General features: G+C 36.3%; 1 protein-coding gene across 3 annotated transcripts in view; it reads right to left on the reverse strand.

Annotated features, from left to right (window-relative positions):
* RAB28 (RAB28, member RAS oncogene family) overlaps positions 1–27,839 on the reverse strand; it is a 93,695-nt gene that overhangs the window by 45,869 nt on the left and 19,987 nt on the right. For all 3 annotated transcript variants that reach the window (XM_032399923.1, XM_032399931.1, XM_032399938.1), the window contains exon 4: positions 24,760–24,889. In XM_032399923.1, coding sequence (XP_032255814.1) covers positions 24,760–24,889 — 130 coding nt within the window. The remainder of the gene's footprint in view (positions 1–24,759; positions 24,890–27,839) is intronic.

Below are 27,839 nucleotides of genomic sequence, written 5' to 3' on the forward strand. Positions count from 1 at the left end.
CCAAGATGTCCTTCAGTAGATGAACAGAAATAGACTACATTAAAAAGAAATGAGCTATCAAGGCATGAAAAGACATGGAGGAGATTTAGTGCATATTACTAAGTAAAAGAAGCCTATCTGAAAAGGCCACATACTGTATGACTCAAACTACATGACATTCTTGAAAAGAAAAAACTATGGAGAGAGTAAAAACATCAGTGATTACCAGGAGTTGGGCAGGGAGGGTAGGGGAGTAGAGGAAAAGGTGAAGCACAGAAGATTTTTAGGGCAGTGAAAATATTCTGTATAATATCCAATGATGGACAAATGTCATTACATATTTGTCCAAACCCAGAGAATGTATAATACCAAGAATGAATCGGGGAACTATAGACTTTGAGTGATATATGATATGTCAGTGTAGGTTCGTCAATTGTTAACAAATGTATCACTCTGGTAGGGTGTTAATAATGGGAGAAGCAACGCATGTGTGGGATCAGGGGGTATATGGGAAATCTCTGTACCTTCCCTTCAATTTTGCTGTGAACCTTAAACTGCTCTAAAAAAATAAGTCGTCTTTTTTAGTGATTTTATTTATTTATTTGACAGAGAGAGAGAGAGAGAGAAAGAGAGAACACAAGCGGGGGAGCAGCAGGCAGAGGGAAAGGGAGAAGCAGGCTCCACACTGAGCAGGGAGCCTGATGCGGCACTCGATCCCAGAACCCTGGGATCATAACCTGAGCCAAAGACGCTTAACTGACTGATTACTTAATAGTAATGTATTTTTTTAAAAAAAAGAATATCAGCAAGCAGTCAATTGATTCTGGAATTAAATAAACTTGCTTGGATATTACTAAAATTAAAGACTGAATCCCATGTAAAACTATGTCAACAAATGCTGTTTTCCTGAAATACTTCTTAGTAATATAACACAGATCTTTCCATTTCAGAAGCAAACATTAGCAAATTCAATCTCTAGCATCATGAAAAGCACTCAAGGTCCTATATTAAAGCTGTGTGTGTGTGTGTGTGTGTGTGTGTGTGTGTACACACACATTCAGTTGAGCAGGAGGAATTCTTAGAGAAAGCCAAATTTGATCCACATACATTTTTTCAAGATCTCGATGAATGTGGCATTATACAAGGATCAATAGACGCTTCTAACCTCTAGCAAAGTTCTTGGCTTCAGTAGATCCTAGCAGTTTTTTGGGTTTTGATTTTTTAATTTACCACATGTATACAGAGTTCTGTGGCAAGAAAAATGTGACAGTATGATAGTCACACTTTGGAGCTGAATCAATTCTAAACAATACAAATAAGTGACTATCCTCATAGGATATCACTTTGAGGTACTACTTTCCCCTTCTACTCCCATTTAACACCTACTTGTATTCTAGTAGTGAAATATAAAAGAAAAAGAAACTAAAGCTTAGGTTAAAAGCGAGATTTGATTTCAAATTTCACACTGATAACTTTAGCTTAAGTTTAGTGACTATCATATTAGTATCAAATCTATTTTCTCTAGAGATTAAAACTTGAGATAATGTTCAAACTGAAGAGGACAAAATTTGCCTGATTGCTGCTTCAACCTAGAGACCCTCTCTCTGACATCCCCATCTTTTGAAAAAATTCCTGTTAAGATTCCATAAAGATTCAGTGCAAAAAGCCTTATTCAGGAAGAGAGAGGAGAGCAGAATTCATCCTCTTCTTAGCCTCAGGTTACCATCTGGTCTCATCCAATCTGACAGGAATTCTGCACTATTCAGGAATCAACCTTGGAGAAGAATCTCTGAGGAAGGGAACCTGGCATGAGATGTCAATAGAATGAGGGCGATGAGGAAAAAAACTAAGGAACTCATAAAACCCCAAACGATACTTCATCAATATCTATGACTTTCTTATTCCACAGTCTTCACATGGTACTGATCCTTTACCTCAATCCCCATTTAATATCCACCTTCCCCTGCCTGTCCATATATCCAACCTCATAAATCCAACATTCCTCATAATTTTATGGCCATATCTTGAAAACTATCAGATCTTTAAGGGTAGGGACCATATCTTACTCTTGTTGTATTCCCAGTATTTAGTATGATTCCTAGGCAAAACAGGCCCTTAATAGATGTTTGCTAAATAAAAGCATATTACCATATTGCACTGATGAGATGATACTCATGTTATTCAACAGTGTTAGTCAAAATATTTGGCTGACCTTTAAAATGCTTATTTATTACTATTAGTCTTAGTAATCTTTACTCTCAAGATTATGATTAATGAGAATATTTTCACCGTATGGGTAACAACATGTACTTTTAAAGTTTGGATTTTCAAAGCCACTTCCTTAAAAAAAAAATTCAGTTTTTATGTTTTTAAATCATCAACATTGTCTTTCTCCTTGCTTTCCATGAAATCAAGATAAGCATGGTGTAAGAAAATGGCTCAGCCTCATGGTTGGTCCAAATGAATGGAATTCGCTATAGATCTGATATTCTGAAATAAACTGATCTATTTTAGTTTCTCTAATTATTTCTAGTTTTGAAACTCTCTTCATAAAAACAACTAACATAAAACGTTGGTAAATATAATCTGTTTTATTTGATTTGCGAATTTGAAAATACAAAACATTCTGAAGATATAAAATATTTGAAGACTTAAAACCCTTCTTAAAGTATTTCCAGTTATGACAGAATAACCTGGGACAAGATTTTCCTCCTGCCATAAATCACCAGAAAATTGGATGAAATATATAAAGCAGACATTGAACATCAGGCTGGATGATCCCTGAGAGATAAGATACAAATAAGGTGAGCTTTATAGTCACTCTTTCTACCTGGAGGTACTTTCTGGACCACACAAAGGGAAAGAAGAACTAAAAGCAAGCAGCACTGGCTCAGTGACTAGGGAAAACTGAGAACACAGTTCAAATAAATGGAAGCACTTGGGACTCTGTGAAGCAGGGTACTAGAAAGGACAACTCTACAAAGAGAAAAAGGTCCAGAAATCTTTATAAGAGTCTCTTTGAGCCTGTTCTTGAATACTAAGCTACACATATACAATGCCAAACTCCATGAGGCTGGGCAAAGAACAACTACAAAAACTCCCAGAAAAATTTCTGGGAGATAATTCAACTTCCAACCAACTACAGAGGAAGGAACTCATGGAATTACGAGGGCATTCACGGGAAAACACAAAAGTGTAACACCTTAGGAATGGAACTAAACTAGCCCTTAGAGCATAAGCCCTCTAACAAAGCTCAAAGACTATCAAGCTACAAATAATTTAAGTGCCTACCAAAGTACAAAAGATAACAAAATACAGCACTCAAGAACGTCCAAAGCCCAGGGGCACCTGGATGGCTCGGTCAGTTAAATGTCTGCCTTCAGCTCAGGTCATGATCCCAGGGTCCTGGGATCAGGCTCCATGTCAGGCTTCCTGCTCAACGGGGAGTCTGCTTCTCCCTCTGCCTGCCCCCCGACCCCCTGCTCATGCTTGTGCACTCTCTCTCTCTCAAATAAATAAATAAAATCTTTAAAACAAAATGTCCAAAGCCAAAAACAAAAACAAAAACAAAAAAAGTCCAAAGCCCAATAAGGGAAATATTACATATACAAAGAAACAATAAAATCTGAGCAATGTTAGGGGGGAAAAAAACCAGAGAAACAGGTCCAGAAATAATAAAAATCATGGGTTAATTAACAAGAACTAATGAAAAATTCACTAGAGAAGTTCAATAGCAGATTCAAGCAGGCAGAAAAAACAATCAGTGAACTTGAAGATAGGTCAATTGAGACTATTCATAATCAAACTGGAACAGAGAAAAAAAATGATTGTCCCCACAGATACAGAAAAAGCATTTCACAAAATCCAACACTCTTCCACGATAACAATATGACAGGGATATCTGCTCTCATCATTTCTGTTCAATGGAAATTCTAGCTGGGGCAATTAGGCAAGAAAATTAATTAATTAAGAGGCATCCACATTGGAAAGGAAGAAGTAAGATTATCTCTACTTAGAGATGACATGATTTTATATGTTGAAAATCTTAAAGAATAACACATGGAAGACTATTAGAACTAATAAATTAGTTCAGCAGGTTGTAGAATATAAGATCAATATACAAAAATCATTTACATTTCTATACACTGGCAATAAACAACCCAAAAATGAAATTAAGAAAAACATTTCCATTTATAATAGTACAATAGCATTAAAAAGAATAATATATTTAGGAACAAATTTAACAAAAGAAGTGTAAATTTTATTCTCTGAAAACTATAAAACATTGTTGAAAGAAATTAAAGAAAAACTATATAATTGGAAAAACTTCCCATGTTCATGGATTGGAAGACTTAACATGGTTAAGATGGCATTACTCCCCAAACTGATCTACAGATTCAATACAGTATGTACCAAATTTCCAGCTGACTTCTTTGCAGCAAATAACAAGTAGATCCTAAAATTCACATGGATAGGCAATGAATTCAGAATAGTCAAAACACTCTTGAAAAAGAAGAAGAAAGTAGGAGGAATCACGCTTTCTGATTTCATACTACAAAGTAATAACTCAATGTGGTACTGGCATAAGGACAGACATGAAGGTCAATGAAATACAAGCAAGAGTCCAGAAATAAACCCATCTATGGTCAATTGACTGTGACAAGTGCCAAGACCATTCAGTGGGAAAAGAATACTTCCAACAAATTGTGCTGGGACATACACACATGCAAAAAAGATGAATCTGGACTCCTATTCACATAACAGAGAAAACTTATTCAAAATGGATTAAAGACCTAAACTAAAGAGCTTAAACCATAAAACTCTTAAATGAAAACGTAGGTATAAATCTTCATGACCCTGGATAGGACAAGAGTTTCTTAGATATAACACCTAAAGTCTAAACTACCAAAGAAAAAAATAGATAAAATAGATTTCATCAAAGTTTAAAACTTCTGGTATCAAATGGCATTACCAAGAGAATGAAAAGGTAAACTGCAGAATCAAAGAGTTACAAATCATATATCTGATAAGGGTATTATATCCTATAAAGAACACTAATAACTCAACAATAAAAACACAACCCAATTTAAAAAATGGGCAAATGATTTGAATATACATTTCTCCCAAGAAGATATGCAAATACACATTAAGTACATGAAAAGATACCTAACATCATTAATCATTAAGGAAATGCAAATCAAAACCACAATGAAATATCAGTTCACACACATAAGGATGGCTATTAAAAAAAAGAGTATAACAACAAATGCTAGTAAGGATATAGAAAAATTACAGCCCTCATACAATGCTGACAGAACTGTAAAATGGGGCAGCTGCTTTAGAAAGCAGGAAAGCAGGTTGGCAGTTCCTCAAATATGACCCACAATTCCATTCCTAGATATTTTCCCAAGAGAAATGAAAACTTCTGTCTACACAAAAATTTATGCACAAACATTCATAATAGCCAAAAATTAGAAACAACCCAGGGTCCATCACCTGATGAATAAACAAAGTGTGGTAAGATATATCCATACAAAGGAATATTATTCAACCATAAAAGAAATGAAGTAATGATACATATTTTAACACAGAGTACCTTGAAAACATCATTATACGTGAAAAACCTAGACACAAAAGGCCACATATTTCATGATTCCATTTATAAGAAATGCCCAGAATAAGCAAACCCATAGAGACAGAAAGTAGATTAGTACTTGCTAGGGGCTAGGAAAGGGAAAAGAGCAGTGACCGCTAATGGGCAAAGAGTTTCTTTTTGGAGTAATAAAAATGTTCTGGAATTAGACAGTGGCGATGGTTGCATAACCTAGTGAATATACCAAAAACTATATACTTTAAAATGGTGACTCTTACGGTATATGAATTATATCTCAATACAAGAAAAAGATCGCCTAGGGGCACCTGGGTGGTTCAGTCAGTTAAGCATTGCCTTAGGCTCAGGTCTTGATCTCAGGATCCTTGCTCAGCGGGGAGCCTGCTTCTCCCTCTCACTCTGCCCGCCGCTTCCCCTGCTTGTGCTCTATCAAATAAATAAAATCTTTTTAAAAAAAAATCCCGTAACTACAGCATCCTAAAATTGTGAAAGTATAAAATGGTCAATAGTCTCTTGGGGTGATAAAAAGTATTTGATTCCTATTTTACCAATCTGAATGAATTCATGGACAATGAAACTTGAAATCATGCATACAAAACTCCCAGATCCTCTCTTAATCCTCAAATTTTTCTCCAGTACAGAACACAATGAATAATGCCATCAAACACAATTATCTATGCTAAAGCACTAACTGTATCTCCATCCATTTCTCTCTCTTTAGCAAGCATAACAGAATATAAGGTAATATTTTATGTATACATATATGTTACACTACATATATATCACACATTACATATATATCTACTTTATTATTACATCATTTGTAACACAGAGCACAACTAATCACATCAAGTGTGTCATGACTGCCTTTATTGCACTTCTATGATTCTTTGAGATTTATTTCTAACATATTAAACATAATGGTTCTATTTTTGGCTTAACTGAGTTACTCTCATTCCCCCAAATTCAGATGTTGAAGTTCTAACCCTCTTATTCCTCAGAATGTGACTGGGGAGATAGGGCCTTTAAAGAAGTAATAAGGTAAAGTCAAGGTCATGTGGATGGACTCTAATCCAAAATGACTAGTGTCCTTATAGGAGATTAAGACCCAGACATGCAGAGAAGAAAGAACATGTGAAGACAAAGGGAGATGACTGCCAACTACAAGCCAAGGAGAGGGCTCTCAAAAGAAAACCTTGATCCTGGACTCCTAGCCTCCAGAACTAGGAGGACATAAATTGCTGTTGTTTAAACCACCCAGTCTGAGATACTTCGTTATGGGAGCCCTGGCAAACACACACAGGCTCTAATATTTTTCAGTTATTTAGATCTCCTTAGCATGGAAACAAACACCAAAATAAAGAAGTGGAACTCATATTTCAGGAAACTCTAAAATGAGTTCTTTGGAGACATAAATGTGTAAAGGGGCTCTGGACATCCTTTCCAAGAAGCTGAACTATTTCTGTTGCAGCAGGACTTCAGAAATAGTAAATTCTGCATCCTAAAGCAAAAGTTGACTTCCTACTAGCTTTTTGTGTTCTGGTACATGTATACATGTTTGTTTAGTTGGGGGATTTTTGAATTGCAAAAGAGCCAACAAAAACCTCCCAAAAAACAAGAGTCCAGAGCCTGATGGATTCCCAGGGGAATTCTACCAAACATTCAAAGAAGAAATACCTATTCTCCTGAAACTGTTTCAAAAAATAGAAATGGAAGGAAAACTTCCAAACTCATTCTATGAGGCCAGCATTACCCTGATCCCAAAACGAGGCAAAGACCCCATCAAAAAGGAGAATTACCGACCAATATCCCTGAAGAAAAGGGATGCCAAAATTCTCAACAAGATCCTAGCTGATAGGATCCAACAGTACATTAAAAGAATCATCCACCAGGACCAGGTGGGATTTATTCCTGGGATGCAAGGGTGGTTCAACATTCACAAATCAATCAATGTGACAGAACACATTAATAAGAGACAAGAACCACATGACCCTCTCAATTGATGCAGAAAAAGCATGTGACAAAATACAGCATCCTTTCCTGATTAAAACTCTTCAGAGTGCAGGGATAGAGAGAACATTCCTCAATTTCATAAAAACCATCTATGAAAAGCCCACAGCGAGTATCATTCTCAATGGGGAAAAGCTGAGAGCCTTTCCCTTAAGATCAGAAACACGACAAGGATGCCCACTCTCACCACTATTGTTCAACATAGTACTAGAAGTCCTAGCCTCAGCAATCAGACAACAAAAAGAAATAAAAGGCATTCAAGTTGGCAAAGAAGAAGTCAAACTCTCTCTCTTCCCAGATGACATGATACTTTATGTGGGAAACCCAAAACACTCCACCCCCAAATTACTAGAACTTATACAGCAATTCAGTAATGTGGCAGGATACAAAATCAATGCACAGAAATCAGTTGCTTTCTTATACACTAACAATGTAACTGTAGAAAGAGAAATTAGAGAATCGATTCCATTTACAACAGCACCAAAAACCATAAGATACCTTGGAATAAACCTAACCAAAGAGGTAAAGGATCTATACTCTAGGAACTACAGAACACTTATGAAAGAAATTGAAGAAGACAAAAAAAAGATGGAAAAACATTCCATGTTCATGGATCGGAAGAAAATGTCTATGCTGCCCAGAGCAATCTATACTTTCAATGCCACCCCAATCAAAATACCAATGGCATTTTTCAAAGTGCTGGAACAAACAATCCTAAAATTTGTATGAAACCAGAAAAGACTCTGAATCACCACGGAAATGTTGAAAAAGAAAAACAAAGCTGGGGGCATCACACACTGTCTGATTTCAAGCTATATTACAAAGCTGTGATCACCAAGACAGCATGGTACTGGCACAAAAACAGACACATAGACCAATGGAACAGAATAGAGAGCCCAGATATGGACCCTCAACTCTATGATGGTTAACTAATCTCTGACAAAGCAGGAAAAAATATCCAATGGAAAAAAGACAGTCTCTTTAAAAAATGGTACTGGGAAAACTGGACAGCTATATACAGAAGAATGAAACTCGACCATTCTCTTACACCATACACAAAAATAAACTCTAAATGGATGAAAAGATCTCAATGTTAGACAGGAATCCATCAAAATCCTACAGGAGAACATAGGCAGTAACCTCTTCGACATCGGCCACAGCAACTTCTTTCAAGACACGTCTCCAAAGGCAAGGGAAACAAAAGCGAAAATGAACTTTTGGAAAAAAAAAAAAAAGAAAATCAACTTTTGGGACTTCATCAAGATAAAAAGCTTCTGCACAGCAAAGGAAACAGTCAACAAAACAAAGAGGCAGCCCACGGAATGTGAGAAGATGTCATTTGCAAATGACACTACAGATAAAGGGCTGGTATCCAAGATCTATAAAGAACTTCTCAAATTCAACACCCAAAAAACAATCTAGTCAAAAAATGGTCTTTAGACATGAACAGACACTTCTCCAAAGAAGACATACAAATGGCTAACAGACACATGAAAAAATGTTCAACATCATTAGCCATCAGGGAAATTCCAATCAAAACCACATTGAGATACCACCTTACACCAGCTAGAATGGCAAAAATTGACAAGGCAAGAAATAAATGTTGGAGAGGATGTGAAGAAAGAGGAAGCCTCTTACACTGTTGGTGGGAATGCAAGTTGGTACAGCCACTTTGGAAAACAGTGTGGAGGTTCCTCAAAAAGTTAAAAATAGAGCTACCCTATGACCCAGCAATTCACTACTGGGTATTTACCCCAAAGACACAGATGTAGTGAAAAGAAGGGTCACATGCACCCCAATGTTCATAGCAGCAAAGTCCGCAAGAGCCAAACTGTGGAAGGAGTCGAGATGCCCTTCAACAGACAAATGGATAAAGAAGTTGTGGTCCATATATACAATGGAATACTACTCAGCCATCAGAAAGAATACCCACCATTTGCATCGACATGGATGGAACTGGAGGGGATTATGTTAAGTGAAATAAGTCAAGCAGAGAAAGACAATTATCATATGGTTTCACTTATATGTGGCACATAAGGAATAGCATGGAGGACATTAGGAGAAGGAAGGGAAAAATGAAGGGGGGGAATCGGAGGGGGAGACAAACCATGAGAGACTATGGACCCCGAGAAACAAACTGAGGGTTTCAGAGGGGAGGGGGTGGGGGGATGGGTCAGCCCGGTGATGGGTATTAAGGAGGGCACGTACTGCATGGAGCCCTGGGTGTTATATGCAAACAATGAATCATGGAACACTACATCAAAAACTAATGATATACTGTATGGTGACTAACATAATAAAAAAAAAAAATTCCATATGGATAGATATCCTTGAATTGGCTCAAAACTTAGCTGTAACAAAATGGAGAGAAGTGAGGTACTTTGGAGGAAAACAGCTGGGCTCAAATCTTGGCTCTACCCGCTCCTAGCTATTTAACAACAATCAATCTACTCTGGGATTCAGTTTCCTCAGTCATAAAGGGAGATCACTTAGCATGATGCCTGGCACATAACTGATGCTCTATAAAAGGGGCCATCATTTCATCATTGTATTTAAACAACTCAGCATTAGCCACAAGGAACAGTAAGCTATTTACCTAAGCACCACTGTGTGTGTGTGTGTGTGTGTGTGTGTGTGTGACCAACAGGCCAAGTCCTATTATCTAAGTTTTACTGTAACTTAAGTAATAAGGCCCAAATAAAATCAAATTGACACAAGAGCTTATATTGCTTTGAAAAATAGTAAATACTTGGCATAGACTCTATTTAATGACTCAAATACCTAAGGAGTCAAGATTTCTGTCAAATTCTCCCTAAATACACTATCTTAAAATGTTACATTTTGCCTGAAATTCAGTCCTTCCATTTATGTATCCAAACCCTACTAGTTTTGCAAAGACTCAGTTTAAGTTCCACATTCCTCTTAATCCTTAGGTGACAATTTTTCCCTCCCATTGATACAACAGTACTAAATTATATGTTGTCTTTCCTTTGTACTTTTTATGTAAATCTTACTTCCACAACAAGACTTGAAGTTTCCTGACAGTAGGATTCATAATATATGTGCCTAGGAAGCAGCCATGTGCTCACAGAAAGAATTTACTACTTTATGGACTGACTGTGTTAAGTAGTTATAATGAAGTTTGCTACTGCCTTTCTATGTACTTAATTTAAAGGTATTTCAAAATAGGGAGAACACAACATATATAGAACCACACGCAGATTTGAAAGCATCTTAAAGAATCACCTAATTTAGCCTAATTAATTACCTAATTAATTCTTTTAAAGTAATTATTAGATAAAATACAGACCACAATAACATTTTTTTTATGTTTTCTTATTTTTCCATTGTTAGCAATATATCTCTTTTACAGTCTACAGCAGTTAATCTCTACCAGTCCCTGAATGATAATGAGAATATATTTTCACAGTAGCAACTGGTGACATTTCAATAAATCAATGTGCTGCAGTGATACCTAAATAAAAGCTTATTTCACTATAATGATGCTTCCAGGCTTCCCTCAAGTCAGGTGGTTACTTGCAGTTAATGATCTGTGACATACCACACAAGTAGTCCTAAAAAGACTTATTATCCACTGCATGTGCAACAATATTTGCTTTATGGATGGCTACATGAATGAAGACATTCAATGTAACTGTAAAAGTAAAATCAAAAGAAAACTTACAAGTAACATGTTTTCTTTAAGTAAAAGGGCTGTGACCATTTTCCATTAATACTTAACCTTTTGCTGGAGCAGTGCAACCACATATAACGCTCAAATCCATAAAGCCCAAGAGCTGTTCTGGGTTAATGCTAATTAACTGCCCCCAATCAAAAGAGCAGTAACTTTCCAAAAATGTGAGATCATCAACCTCTATTGTTGACATCAAAGTCATATCACAAAGCTTAATGAACAATAAAAAAGACAAATATGCTTTATATATGTTAAGAACCTATCTTTTAACTGAATGTCTATATACCTATTCAATAGAAACATGCTGAGAAAAGAATTATGCTGCACACAAATTTGCTGATCTCAAACAATACTCTATCTTTCATAGCTGCCAGACTTTGCAAGCATTCACATGTTTACCATTTATAATTTTATTTCATTCACTAGACTCAGCTTTTGTCCACCATATGTCCACTGTGGATTAACTATTCCCTCAGGTACAATTAAGGCCTTTCCATTTGTTGTAAGAAGAGGTAAGTATGAAGGACACAGCCAGAAATAACATTTATACCTCAACCAAAAACAGAAGCACATTGAAACTCAAACCATGGTTTATGCAGCATCTTTTTTTTATTAGACACATGTCTACATAGCAAAATAAACTTGAGATAAAAATTCATGGCAACTGCACACCAGCTTTCACCATTGAGATTAGATATCAAAATCATATCACCTCCACCAAGTTTAAATAATTTTTCAGAAAAATATATTTCTAAAATATAAGTTAAATGAAGGCTAGGTTCCAAACATTAATAATAACTAAAACTTTAATCATTATCTATGTATTTCAAGGACATTTCACACAATTTTTAATGTTTTTGATTTTTAAATCCTTAAATATATACACATATATACTTAGCAATACCTCCTCCCAATATCCATAACTAGAAGACAGAATTTGAGGAAGCAGTGAGAGACACAATAATAAGAGCTAACACATATAGCACCTGTTACATACAGGCATTGGTTTTAGGGGCTTTATAAATATATACATAACTCTTTCAACAACCTCCCTATAAAGTAGGTGCTATTATTATTCCCACTTTACAGATGAGAAAATTGAGCTACAGAGAGGGTACCTTACCACAGCCAACAATTAATAAATGAGCCCATATCTGAACTTAAGTGGTCTTACTTAGAGGTCTGTGCCCTTAACCACTTCTCTATACTGTCTCTCTGCATTGATGATATGAATGTGCCAGAACATACTCTAACATAAATATCCATAAGGGAAAATACAATTTCTCATCTTTTTAAACTAAAATTATGTATGAAAATTAAGAGATTAATTAGAGTTAGGACTTGGTTTTCAAAAGAACTATGTGTGTAACATAACAGGTGTCTTGCATGGTCTGATGTGGTAGTGACTCATAAGCACAAAGTGAGTCTGTAAATATTAAAATCCTCTTCCAATTGAAAAATCTAGGGTCAATTTCCTTACACCACACACAAAAATAGACCCAAAATGGATGAAAGACCTAAATGTGAGACAGGAGTCCATCAAAATCCTAGAGGAGAACACAGGCAGCAACCTCTTCAACCTCAGCCACAGCAACTTCTTCCTAGAAACATCACCAAAGGCAAGGGAAGCAAGGGCAAAAATGAACTATTGGGACTTCATCAAGATAAAAAGCTTTTGCACAGCAAAGGAAACAGTCAACAAAACCAAAAGACAACCGACAGAATGGGAGGAGATATTTGCAAATGACATATCAGATAAAGGGCTAGTATCCAAAATCTATAAAGAACTTATCAAACTCAACACCCAAAGAACAAATGATCCAATCAAGAAATGGGCAGAAGACATGAACAGACACTTTTCCAAAGAAGACATCCAAATGGCCAACAGACACATGAAAAAGTGCTCAACATTGCTCAGCATCAGGGAAATCCAAATCAAAACATCAATGAGATACCACCTCACACCCAGTCAGAATGGCTAAAATTAACAAGTCAGGAAACGACAGATGTTGGCGGGGATGCGGAGAAAGGGGAACCCTCCTACACTGTTGGTGGGAATGCAAGCTGGTGCAGCCACTCTGGAAAACAGTATGGAGGTTCCTCAGAAAGTTGAAAGTAGAGCTACCATATGACCCAGCAATTGCACTACTGGGTATTTACCCCAAAGATACAAATGTAGGGATCCGAAGGGGTACATGCAACCCAGTGTTTACAGCAACAATGTCTACAATAGCCAAACTATGGAAAGAGCCAAGATGTCCATCGACAGATGAATGGATAAAGAAGATGTGGTATATATATACAATGGAATATTATGCAGCCATCAAAAATAAAATAAAATAAAAATGAAATCTTGCCATTTGCAACGACAGGGATGGAATTAGAGGGTATTATGCTAAGCGAAATAAGTCAGTCAGAGAAAGACATGTATCATATGATCTCACTGATATGAGGAATTCTTAATCTCAGGAAACAAACTGAGGGTTGCTGGAGTGGTGGGAGGTGGGAGGGATGGGGTAGATGGGTGATAGACATTGGGGAGGGTATGTGCTATGGTGAGCGCTGTGAATTGTGTAAGACTGTTGAACCACAGACCTGTACCTCTGAAAAAATAATACATTATATGTTAAAAAAAAAAAAAAGAAGAAGAAGAAGATAGCAGGAAGGGAAAAATGAAGTGAGGGAAATCGGAGGGGGAGACGAACCATGAGAGACTAGGGACTCTGAGAAACAAACTGAGGGTTCTAGAAGGGAGGGGGTGGGGGGATGGGTTAGCCTGGTGATGGGTATTAAAGAGGACACGTGTTGAATGGAGCACTGGGTGTTATACGCAAACAATGAATCACGGAACACTACATCAAAAACTAATGATGTAATGTATGGTGATTAACATAACATAATAAAATTAAATTAAAAAAAAAAAGAAAAATCTGGGGTCAGAGTTGTACAGAAGCCAGAAAAGTATTATTTTCACTTTATCATCTCAGAAAGTCTGTAGTTCCATTTTTCACTGAGATAGAGAATTAATACTTTTCTAGTCATTCATAACAAGTATCTATTGAGCACTTCCTGTGTGCAGAGACTAAGCTAGATACTAGAATGACAGCCATGAACAAGGCAGTAGGCATTCATGGAGCTTCAACTGAAGAACACCTGTATAACTGCAGGAGGGGAGAGCTTTACTCTAAAAAAGGTGACCTTTTTTAGAAGAATCACACAGTTTAAAAAGCGATAAATAGCTAGTAATTATTTTTTAAAAAATACAAAACATAAAAATAAAGAGAAGGTAAAATGCAGCATATTGACAACTGGGGAAAAAAACAAACAAACACAGAAACTACCTAGTATTCTGTCCTAGTCCTCTTCTATTTATTTGTTTCTCTCAACACTCTAAAGAGTTTAAGATTTGGGAAAGTCTTCACAGATTGCTTATGTTCTACTTTTTCACTAAGTCAGAATCAATGCAATAGATTGAAGATTAAGGAATGGAGATGACTCATTCAAACTTGTATCTAAAAATAGAACAAGTTCAAAAACAATAAAAAGACATGCATTTTATGTCATTAGATATTTGCACACATACCCTATGTCCTTCTCTTCCCATGAACATAAAACATGCTATATCTCCCATTCTTTAAAAACACCACCACCAGAGTTCTGACCCACATTCCCTCCAGCAGCTGCCCCATTTACCAACTCCCTTGTAGAGTGGCATTACGTACACACATCGCTTCTATTCACTGTCTACAATTCATTGACTTCCCTTCTCTCTTCAACTCACTCTACTCAGCTTTCACCCACACCACTCCAATGAACCTCTTTGCCAAGGGCAACACTCATCGCCTCTATGTACTTAATCTAATAATCATTCTTGGTCCTCATCTATTGATCACCCCCTTCCTAAAACACCTTTACATGTGGCTTCCAGGATACTTCACTCTCAGGATTTTCCTCCGATCTCCACTGGCCACATTCCAATTCCTTTGCTGATCTTTCTTTATTTCCCCAAACTTTAAAACATGGCTATAACCCAAGGATCAATCTTTGGACTTCTTCTCTTTTTATACTCACTCCTATGTAAAGTTCACCCAGTCTCAGGATTTAAATACCATCAATATGTTGTTGACTCCCAGACTTTTATCTCTAGACCTCCTCTTGCCCCTGAACTCCAGAGTCATATATCCAACTACCTATTAAATATCTCCACATAGATGATTAATGTAAGTACCTCAAACTTAACATGTCCAAAAGCAAACTTGTGATCCTCACCCAAAATTGTTCTTCCTGCACTCTTTCTCAAGTCAGTAGATTGAACTTTAGCCTTCCAGAAGCCTAGGCCAAAAATCGTGGCATTATCTTACCTCTTCTCTGCTCTAACTCCACAACCAATCTATGAGAAAATCTATCACCCCTAGTTCAAAATGTATCCAGAAGCCAACTCCTTCTCACTACTTCTACTTGCCATCACCCTATTCCATACCACCATTATTTCTCACCTGGATTATGTCAAAAGCCTCTTATCTGTTTAGTTTGCTTCCATGCATACCCACTATAGTAAATTCTCACAACAAGAACTGTAGTGATCCTTTCAAGTTAAATCACTTCACTCTGCTGAAAACCCTTAGTGGCTTTCCATCTCACACAGAGTAAAAGTTGAAGCCCTTACAAAGGCTTTCCTGATCTGTCCTCTTCCTAGACCCTTTCCTCTTTATATCTTCATGTCCTACACGATTCTTTCACTGACTATTCCCTACATATAGCTACACACACTGCTACAAACACAAACACACACACACACACACACACGCCTTCTTGGAGTTCCAGAGGGGGGAAAAAAACAAAATACCATCTCACTACTCTTCCTACTCTTCCCTCCTACTTGGATAACTCCAGATATCTCTGTGGCACTCTCTCTTTCTTCCTTTATCTCTTTGCTCAAATGTCATCTTCTCAAACTTTCCTTGCTACCATATTTAAAATCTTAACACCTTCTTCCACGTCTTCCCCTTTCTCCCTTCCCTGCTTTACCTATACAAAACTTAGCATCATTTAACATACTATATATTTTCTTATTCATTTATTTACTGTCTTCCTCTACTGGGACCAGGCTAGATGAAGGCAAGAATGTTTGTCTGTTCATTTCTGTATCCCTAACACCTAGACAGGTATGTGGCTCAATAACTAATTGTTAAATGAAATGAATGAATGAGAGAAGACATAGAAAAAAAAAAAAAGGAAATACCTGCTGAACTGCCTTATTTATACTGCAAAACTAGACATTCAAGTGAAATTTTAGGAAATAATGTCATAGAAAATAAAAAGTAAATTCTAAGCTCAAGAAAATTTTTAAATTAAAAAGAAATGCTATTTTTAGAGCCCCCCAAACACTCCAAAGTTGACAGTATTTCCAAGGTGTGCCTAGCAAGTAATAAGAATTCAATAAATCTTAGCTAGTTATTATTATTACTGTGATTAGGTATATGGACCTATCCATGTATAAAGAAAATAGATTCTTAATAATCTAACAATTCAATAAAATGAGCCTAAGAAATCATTGCAAAGATAAGAGGACAGGGTCTACAGGACATATAAAGTTAAAATTAAACTCTCTTAAAATTATATGGTAGTAAATATGTTCAATTAAGCAGACTTACTACTAAACATGTTTGGGTCATCATATTTTAGTAATGGAAGGTGCTTATGATTACCAAGTATAATCCCTCATTTTATGCACGAGGATGATCCTAAGTGATTAAGTAAATTGCCCAAGGTGACGTAACCAGATAAAATGACAGCCCCAGGACAAAAGCTAAAGTTTTCTGATCCCCACTCTAAGTCTTCCTTTAAACTGTATTGGATTTGTTCCACAATCACTGCAAATAAAATTAAAATAAATTATTAAAGAGGCCTAAATTACATTAATGAAAAATTTAAATTGCTTTTTCACAAAGAAATCTGTTTTTATAGCTATAAATTTTTTTAAAATTTATAAATTTTATAAAGCTACACATTTTTATAATTGTAACTTAGTAAATTAAAATTAATATTTAATATTTTCTTCTAATTTTTAAAATCAGAGATTTACATAAAAGAAAAGTGGATGACCTTTCTTTAGCATTTAATAAAGTTTCTCTATCATGAGAAGAAGAAGATGAACAGAAATTTCATAAACAGATTGTTATGACAGAAATGCTTATACAATTCCCCCAAACAAACAAAACCAAACCACAGAAACCTTAATGCTTCTCAGGCTAAGGACATTATAATACTGTCAAATGGTTTGAAGGAGGCTATCTAAAAAAAAAGTAATTATGAAATGACATAATAACATCACTGCAACAACTGTCCGGTAAAAAGTGATTTTGATAAGTGTTATGAAAAAGCACTCATTTGACATTTTCTTCCCCAATAAGTATCAGTCCAAACAGCAGTCTGAATGCAATCCTATGCATTTAATTTGAGGAAAACTACTCCACCAACTGAACTGGAAATACTATAAAAATGTTCTGAAAGTACAGCAAGAGTGTGAAGTATCATGCTAAAGAACAGCTTTAAGAGTGTATGTTAAAACACTCTCTCAGTACACAGACTACTGATGCTGTCAGAATCAGATGCTCTCAGCATCTTCCAGTAAATAAATAATCATAGCTTTAGTGAACAAATTTACATGCAAAGAGAGAAAAAAGAAAAAAAATGAAGCAATAGAAACAAAAATATAAAGTCCATCTGAAAAGACACTTGGACCTGATACTTTGGGATTACTATTCCCAGAACAAAACAGAACCAAAGTATTAAAATAAATGGGCAAGGAGGCAGAATGTTTTAATTCACAAAGTATAAACAGAATGAACTTTTCAAATTCTCAAAAGAGTTTCTGTTCATGCTTTATATAAATAATAAACTCTCTTAAGCAAACTGTTAATAATTACTCACTCGTTCACTTTGTTATAATATTGTAGATGATAACTTTTATAGAAGTTGATATGAATCCTTCAAAGTAGGAATCAAAGTAAATGTTACCTACTTCACATTTTCTGCTCTCCAGATAACATTAGAATTTTTGAACACTCAAAAGAATCACAGGATAAGCAAGCACCTTTGTGTAAATTTCCATGAAGTTTTCCAAGCTGAATATATAACCATTTCTTATACTCCTCTTACACTAAGAATAAAGAATAATCTTTTAAAAATTTTCTGATAATTTTATTGAGGGCATCAGTTAAATTTTCCAACTTGAAATTTACTTGTTCTACTAATACATTTCCATTGCGTTCAGGGAACACAACTACAGAGTACATTAAAATGTAACCTTTGAACCTCGCAGTGTAAAACATCACTTCCTGAGCAGAGATAGCACTCCAAGAACAATCAATCACTGTTAAGAAGAATATACACTCAACATTGTTAATTAGTGTTGATGCACTCTCCTCTATGCCCTCATCTGTCATGAAGATTGTTTAAAAATCTGAGTTATTAGTCTTTATTTGGGAAAGGATCTGGTTAATATCTTTAAGAGCAGAAATCATTCATCCATCCACTCTATCCCAGAGCGTGATAATTCCTACCCCCAATACAAGTTACTGATAACCACCACCCCTCCACTAACTAAGAAGCTATAAATCAGGAAGAGGGCAGCTTCTATGCAACCCCTGTTAATTTCTGTTTACAATCTATCCAACTGAGAATGTTAGCTAGTCAGGGGAGAAACCAGCTGATGGATCAGATAGTAGGAAAACATAACAGCTTAAAGATAGAAAATAACAAAATGACAAATTAAAATGCCCTGTGCTTATAAAACATGGATTGAATTTAAAATTAATCTTTAAAAAATTAATATTCCTCAATGTTCATTTCATTTTAATGGGAGCTTTCCTAAAACACTGAAAGAAAAATTAAAACTGTAACTTTAATATAGATGGTTTCTGGAATTAAACACAAAAATTAAAAAAAAATAAAAAGTCAAAAGCGTAGGTTTCTACCATTACATAAAAATCGCATTAGGAAAAAGGAAAATTCTTAATTCTTTTATATTTAACTTAAAATCATGATATAAAATCTACGACATTTTTTCTCATACATGATCCAGCACAATATAACTTCAATATACTTCCTAAGAAACTCTCTGACATATTCACCAAGGTGGAATTCAGTAGGCCAGTTGGGCCCGAAGGCCATCTAACAGATTCCCTGTATCTACACATGTATTTTTCCTCATTAAGAAAAGCATTTTCCCTTAATAACACATCCCGGGCCATAAACACTTCTGATTTCAACGGAGTCTTCATGAAAAGGCTTTTATTCATTCATTCAGTATTCATTCATTCAGGCACTGTTCTCAGTGATCAGGTCTTTAGGTTTCATTGAGCTTAGATTTTAGTGGGGAAAGACAGACAAGAAACAAACAAGAACAGCATCAGATGGTACTGAAGTTCCACAGATAAGTGAAACTGAATGTCCTGAGAGAAAGGGACTGCATGGCCTGTTTACACTGAGTGGCCAAGAAAGGGAACTCTGAGGAGATGACATTTAAGATGAGATCCAAATGATAAAATGGAGCCAGTCAAGCAGAGACCAGAAGTATTTCAAGCAGAAGAAACCCTATGGTACAAATTAAGTTAGAATGTTTTAAGTACAGAAAAAAAGACAAGTGTGCCTTAGCATCTAGTGGCAAGGGAACACACAGTAGAAGAAGAGGTCTGAGAGGCAGGTAGGAGCCCGATCACCTAGTGCTTGGTAAATTTGGATGAGGAGTTTAGAATTCATTCTAAGTGTGATGAGAAAGCACTAGAAGAGTCATAATAACATGATTTGCCATTTGGGAACTGGGATTGTAGGAGAGCAAAGCCAGAAGCAGGAGGGACAGTTAGGAAGCTACTGCAATAGTTCACATGAGAGGTGATGGTGTTTTAGGCCATGGCCAGGTCCACCTGTAATAAGCCCAGAAGCAGACATAAATAGAAAACCCTGAGGCTCCGCGGGGCAGTCTCTGATCAAGTGAGAGAGCAAGACTTTCAAGGCCAGGAAATCAGGTACCAGACCTCGTAGATCTGGCTCCGTGAATTGCAGAAATTGCCTCAGATGGCAATAGAATGGTTTCCAGGTGCCTATCAGTTGTTTCATTCCACACTGGGCTGCAGACACCATCAAACTTCAACAGAACTTCTGTAAGTTCACAGAATAAGTAGATGACTTTCCCTCTTTCCCATTTTGGAAGTTACCTACCAGGAATTTATGCTTACCTTGCTAGGGAAAAGTAGGGCCTCCCATGAAGATTTGGACATAATTATACTTATTAATCCCAACAACCAAACAGAGCAAAAGAAAGGCATTCAAATTTTTAGAAAACTTGAAGGCAGCTAAGCAAAAGAATAAAATTAAGACTAATTAATTAAAGGTTAAAATTAAGGTTAACAGGTCCCTATCACTCCTTAAGCACTCTTTTTGTCTCAACCTTTGTGCAAATGAACGTCTAACTGAATACACATTGCTAGCACTCCAGAATGTTTGAACTGAATTGCCCCACCCATCATATGGTACGAGAAGTGATCGAAAAAGAACAGAAAAAACAAAAACCCAAGACATAAGATGATGACAAAGGGATTCTCTAGGAACCTTTACCTCCAGGCCACTTTTGTAAAATATCTGTTTCAGCTCTACTAATTTGTAATTTGTGATCATTCAAATTGAAGCTACAGTCAGTGTTTTTAAAAGACTATTATGAATGATAATAATGATGATGATAATAGTTATTGAGCACTTACAGTATACAGATCACAGGCTAAGTGCTTTCCATGTAATATCTCATTTAATCTTTAAACCAACTTTACCAGACAGCAGCTATTATCCTTACCTCAGATGAGGAAGTTGAGGTATCTAGATACAAAGTCTGATGTCACACTGCTGTTAAGTGAAGAAACTGGGCTTATAAAAGCAAAGCATGCCGAAATTCAAAGCCCTATGATCTTTTTTTTTTTAAAGATTTTATTTATTTATTTGAGAGAGAGAATGAGATAGAGAGAGAGCATGAGACGGGGGAGGGTCAGAGGGAGAAGCAGACTCCCCGCCAAGCAGGGAGCCCGATGCAGGACTCGATCCTGGGACTCCAGGATCATGACTTGAGCCGAAGGCAGTTGCCCAACCAACTGAGCCACCCAGGCGCCCCTCAAAGCCCTATGATCTTAACCATAACTCAATACAAATTTAAATAGTATAGGAGCGCCTGTCAGTTAAGCGTCTGCCTTTGGCTCAGTTAATGATCCCAGGGTCCTAGGATAGAGCCCCGAATCAGGCTCCCCGCTCAGTGAAGGTCTGCTTCTTCTTCTCCCTTTGTGCATGCTCTCTCTCTCTCTCTGGTAAATAAATAAAATCTTAAAAAAATAAATAAAATAAAATCTTAAATAGTACAAAGAAAAAATACTAACTAGTGCCTCAGAGCCTTTCAGAATAGAATACAGACTAAAATAAATTTGTTTTAAGCATTATACACTGAAATAATTTAATTGTTAACAATTCTATTTCATAAAAGCAAATCCCTTCCTCTACTGGCTACTTCATTAACCTATTCTAGTTATTCATTATATTTAAACATAGTAAAACACAATTTTTAATAAAAATAAACCCATAATTCACCCTTACCTAAGACTAGCTTCAATCCTTAGCCCAAATTTCTGTGAGTTTACTATATTTTAATAAAAAACAAATGATCTTTGGGGTGCCTGGGTGGCTCAGTCATTAAGCGTCTGCCTTCAGCTCAGGTCATGATCCCAGGGTGCTGGGATCGAGCCCCGCATCGGGCTCCCTGCTCTGCGGGAGGCCTGCTTCTCCCTCTCCCACTCCCCCTGCTTGTGTTCCTGCTCTCGCTGTCTCTTTCTCTCTGTCAAGTAAATAAAATCTTAAAAAAAAAAAAAAAACTTAAAAAAAAAAACAAAGACACACATATGCACACTCCCTCTCCACTTCCTCCCTTTCTCTTCCTCCCTCCTTCCTTCTCTCTCTCCCTCTCTCTCCCTATACAGAAATTTTCTGTCTATCCTATCCTGCTAAATTTTGGCTAAAAGTTGGCTACTGCTGGGGTGCCTAGGTGGCTCAGTCGGTTAAATGTCAGACTCGTGATTTCAGCTCAAGTCATGACTCATGGGTTGTGCGATCCAGTCCCATGTCTGGCTCCTCACTCAGCATGGAGTCTGCTTGGGATTCTCTCTCTCTCTCCCTCACCGTCTGCCCCCAAGCCCTGCTCGCTCGCTCACACACACACATACTCTCTCTAAAATAAATAAATAAATAAAACCTTTTTAAAAATGAAATAAAAGTTGGCTACTGCTGCCAATATTTTCATAGCCTATACATACATCTTTTCAACATATACTTTCCATTTTGCAACTTTCTAAGTTGCAAAGAACAGGACACAATGATGAGTTTTAAAAAGCACATTTAGGTAGAAGATGACTCTCTGTAGATAAGGAACATGATAATCCAGTTTCAGATGTCTTCCCATCATGTTTCTTTTGCTTTGCCTTTAATCCACATGTAAAATCTTTGCTTTTTAATATAATTAAAAGCAGAAGATGAGTACAGACTACTATACTAATGTAACACCAACTTGGAAACACAGATTTCAAGATCTTTTATTACATGACCATATGAAATCAGGCCAGTGACAGATTATGCAGTAAATAATATCCAGGAAAATGTTCATTTTATAATCTCTTCATTTTACAAATGTAACATTCTGTGTGACTGCATACTTTATTCTATGATCTCATTCTGAGAGTATTATAAATACAAGGAAGGGGTTAGAGCTAAGCCAAAAGCTAAAAAACTCAACTTCTTATGCTATTAAATCTCAAACATAACACTGTAATAATTTTTTTCATAAATTCATATAACTTATATAAATGTTTGTTTTTAAAAATTTAGGAATGGCATCACCCGCACTGTCCAATAGCCTCCAATCTGATAGGACCACATAAACACATAATGTATATAATTATGCACCACTACACCATTACTCCAGATGGTAGTCAAATTATGTCTTGAAAGAAATGAAAACAAGTCTCAACCCCCATCCCTTTCTTACTCTATAATTTCCTAAAAGGTGATGAGAAACTGCTAATAAAGCACAAACATTTAACCATAATACAAGCCAGTGCTTCAGTAACATGGTAACTAAGAAATGATCTCCTAAAATGAAAAGCTGCACTCAGAAACAGAACCTAAGGTCATCAAAACTTTTTAAAGGAGAATTTCAATGAATTTAAAAGCATCTGATTCATTCAATTAGAAATATTTACAGAACAGAAGAGCAAAATTAAACTAAAGCTTTAAAAAACTATATCTTTTACCCAAGACATCCATTTCATGATATATAATACTATCTTCTAAAAAGGTATTATAAAATTTCTATTTTTAACTCTTCAGAGAAATGGTATCCACACCTGTTTTGTAATGATTTTAAAGTAAGGCTTGGATTTATTAAATGTTCATCTAAGTGTGCAAAATCACATAATGAAGAAATCTTGGTTTAGTCCTTTAGGAAGTACTATTTCCTAAATAATTACACAGAAAAAAATGCACTATACTTTTAAAGACCTTTGGAGAAGATAATTCTCGTGGTAGTATACTTGGGTATTGGTTTAACAACGCTTGTAGTCAGGAAACTGTTCCTGACCTAAATCCTCCATGGTATAATTTAAATTCATTTTCTCTTTTTCTGACCTCAAATAGTTGTAGAAGATTAGGTCATATCATAGTATTTTATATATTTAAAAACCCTTATTAATGTCTCCTTTTCCAGGTAACTGCATTGTAGGACTATGAACCAACTAACAGTCCCGTACTAAATTCAGTCTTGTAATTTTATATGCTGTATATCATAGCCCAAGAGACAGATCTCAAAAATTACTTATCCACCATTTTTACCAAGCACTACTCATCCCCCAATACACTCTTTCTTAAAAAAAAAAAAATTATCTACATTTTAGAACAAACCCCAAAAATTTAGAAAGAGAAGTTTATGAGAGATGTGAGCAAGGAACAATGCACACAAAATTCCACCCAGACAATGCTTTCTTTCCTAGAAAAGGGGACCATTTAATGAAATCTCTCTCTCAAAATCTCTGGGGCAGAGCTGATGCTGTAGTGCAGTATCATAAAATCTGCAGCTGTGTTGCTGTTCTTAATAGTCCATGCTGCTTCCTCAGACCACAGGAAGCCAAAACACACAGGGTCAGAACAGAACTTACCTGAACAGGAACTGGCCAAACCAGCAGAGCAGTTATGACAGATCAAGCATCAAAACTGTTATTGAAAAGATTGTATACATCTTTAAAAATGTTCTCCTCCAGCAATGTACTTAGTCCAGGAAAGCTGTATCTTTTATGTTTCTAAACATCAACATTTTTGTAGGAATAAAGACTACGGGATAGGCAAATAAATTACTATACATAAATAAGCATTAATAACTTACTTTTATTGCCCACCAAGGCAACCACTGGCTGAGTTTCTGACTCCTCGCTCACTTTCTTCACCACAGAATACCAGTCTTCTAAATTCTCAAAGCTTTGATAATTTGTAATATCATATACCAAGAGGATTCCCTGTCACAAAAGAGTTACAGAATCTTTGTTAAGATACCTGGCATATGCATGGTCAGTTACAATGAATACAAGAAAACTGTATCATAGAGTTGAAAAAGCTGCAAGGTCTACAATCCTGCCTGTAACTTTCATGAGGTCAAACATGTAAACCTTTCAATAAATAACCATCTGCTGCTGCTCTTTTTAAATATTTCAAAAATGGAGATTCCATGACATCCCTTGATAGTCAATTTTAGTGTTTTAACACAATTTTCTTTAAATGAAATAAGTCGATTTCCTCTTTTGGGCCTCTGTGCATTTGGAGAACAACATGAGAGTATCCTCCTCATAATAACCCTTCATGTACTTGAAGATAGTTAAGTAACTCCTTTACTGTCCCCTTTCCAGAATAAACAAACTCAATTCCTTAAACTTGCCTCAAAGGACCTATTTTCTATCCCTTTAATCATAGTTGTTGGGTTCTTCCCAGGACACACTACATACAGTTTTTTGACATCCTCTTTAAAATGAGCAATGTAAAACTGGACATGATACTGTAATAAGAGCCTGAACAAAGCCAAATATAACAGAGGGATTGCTTCCTGCCTCTTATATATCATGTTCCTTTTAATATATCCCATTATTTTGTGTGGGAAGGAGAAGTATGTACACACACAAATATAACAGTGCCACATTCTTGATTCTCATCCAGTTTGTGGTCAAACACTTACTACAAAGCTCTGCATACAGTGTAAGTCTGGACCCTAATAGCATTTATGTCTCCCTCTTCTTTGGTTGTAATCATAAGTTTTAACTACATTTTTGTACCTACTATGTATCTAGACATATATTTAGATCTCTTCATTAGTCCTTACAACAATAATGCAACACTGGTATTCTTATTCTCATTTGACTAATAAATAGAGGTTACAATAACCAAGGTCATACAGCTAGGTAAGTGATGAAGCCAGATATGAATCAAGAGCTGAAAGAATATGAATTCACTCTATAAGCACTTGTCTGCCAACTATATACCCAGCATTGTGCTGGGTCCTATGGGTATAAATTCCAAACCTCCAGAAACTCACAGTCTTGCAGCAAGGCCAGGCACATAAACAGACAAGTACAGAACACAAAAGTGATGGCCAGTGATATGCTGGTAAAGGTTAATCAACTGGCTATTGTCGTGGTGCGGGTAGGGAATTACAGAGTGGGATTTGTAGCATTTGCCTATTTCTGTGGGGTAAATACTCCCCTAGGGCCATTTTCAAGCTACTGATGTCACTTCACTGAATAGAACTGGGTAGGACACTACCATATTGCATCTGCACCATACAGTTACACTAGACATAAATAATTTCAAGAAAATAGATAATAACAAAAATATATGTTAAAATAATTAGCAAAGGATGCATTTGAGCATGCATCTTTGTTTTTAGTATAATTTATGCATTTATATATAATTTTTAATCATGAATGTATTCAACAAAGGGCTCACAAAAATTCCCAAAAATTTAATAACGGACTTTCTCAAGCTAGTTCCAGCACACTACCCTGACAGCTTTCTAGCACCATGCTCTTTTAAATTACACTGGCTCCCAAGTCACTTATCTTCTCTGGGTCTCAGGTTGTTTGCCTCTAAAATTAGATCACTGGAAGTAAATGGTCTCTAAAATCCCTTCCAGTTTAAATATTCTATAATTTTTATGCAAAATCATTTGTCTGATTTATTTTGATAACTTAGACACCTATTTCTGTCTTCCCAAATGCCTTGAAATAATGCCCAACACAAAATTATTTGAAATAATCAGCATAAGTCCACTTTTCTTATTAAGAATAATGCCCCGGGGCACCTGGGTAGCTCAGTCAGTTGGGCATCTGGCTCTTGGTTTTGGTTCAGGTCATGACCTCTGGGTCATGAGATCAAGCCCTGGAGTTGGGTTCTGCGTTTGGTGGAATCTGCTCGGGATTCTTTCCCTCTTCCTCTCTCTCTGCCTCTCCTGTGTGCACACACATCCGTGATCTCATAAATAATTAATAAATAAATAAATAAATAAATAAATAAATAAAATCTTTTAAAAAGAAAAGAAAAATGCCCCAGAATTGGCCTTTGAAGAAAACTAATCTTCAATCTACTGATTCCACCTCCAGTTGACTTGAATGATACAATATATTGTGCTACAAGAGCTCTGCCCTGAAAGTCAGACTGCTGCTGGACTGCAGTCTTGGCCCGACCATCTACTGATCTTGAGCAATGCTTCTGTCGTCCATCTCTGTAACACTTGCCATGTCTATATGATTATGTGAAGTAATAAAAATAGACTTATTTAAAAACTAACATATTACATAATTGCTGGGAACTTTTTATTATTCTGAGTGAATAAGAATCACAGTTTCAACTAATGATGTAATGTATGGGGATTAACATAACAATAAAAAAATTAAAAAAAAAAAAAGAATCACAGTTTCAAGGCAACTTTGAGGTAGTTTTTACACTCATAGATTGAGCCATTGACCTATGATGTCTCTTACACCTTAAGATTTTTGGAACTCTTCTAAATCAACATATGAAAATCTTCATCTCAACATGGATCAATATGTGAACATGATAGAATATGCAAATAAAACATGGCCACTATCTCTTTATGATCAGTACTAGACCAGAGCTATAGAATAAAAATTAAATACTACAGGGTTGTGTGGGTGGCTCAGTCAGTTAAGCCTCCTACTCTTTATCTCAGCTCAGAGTCATGAGTTCAAGCCCCACACTGGGTTCCATGCTTGGCATGGAGCCTACTTTAAAAAAAATTGGGGCACCTGGGTGGCTCAGTCAGCTAAGTGTCTACCTTCGGCTCAGGTCACTGTCCCAGGGTCCTGGGATTGAGCCCCGCATCACGCTCCCTGTTCAGCAGGGAGTCTGCTTCTCCCTCTCCCTCTACTCCTCCCCCCGACTTGTGCACTCTCTCTCTTC

This window comes from Phoca vitulina, unplaced genomic scaffold (assembly GCF_004348235.1).
Source record: "Phoca vitulina isolate PV1807 unplaced genomic scaffold, GSC_HSeal_1.0 scaffold3, whole genome shotgun sequence".
NCBI classification, from domain to species: Eukaryota; Metazoa; Chordata; class Mammalia; order Carnivora; family Phocidae; genus Phoca; species Phoca vitulina.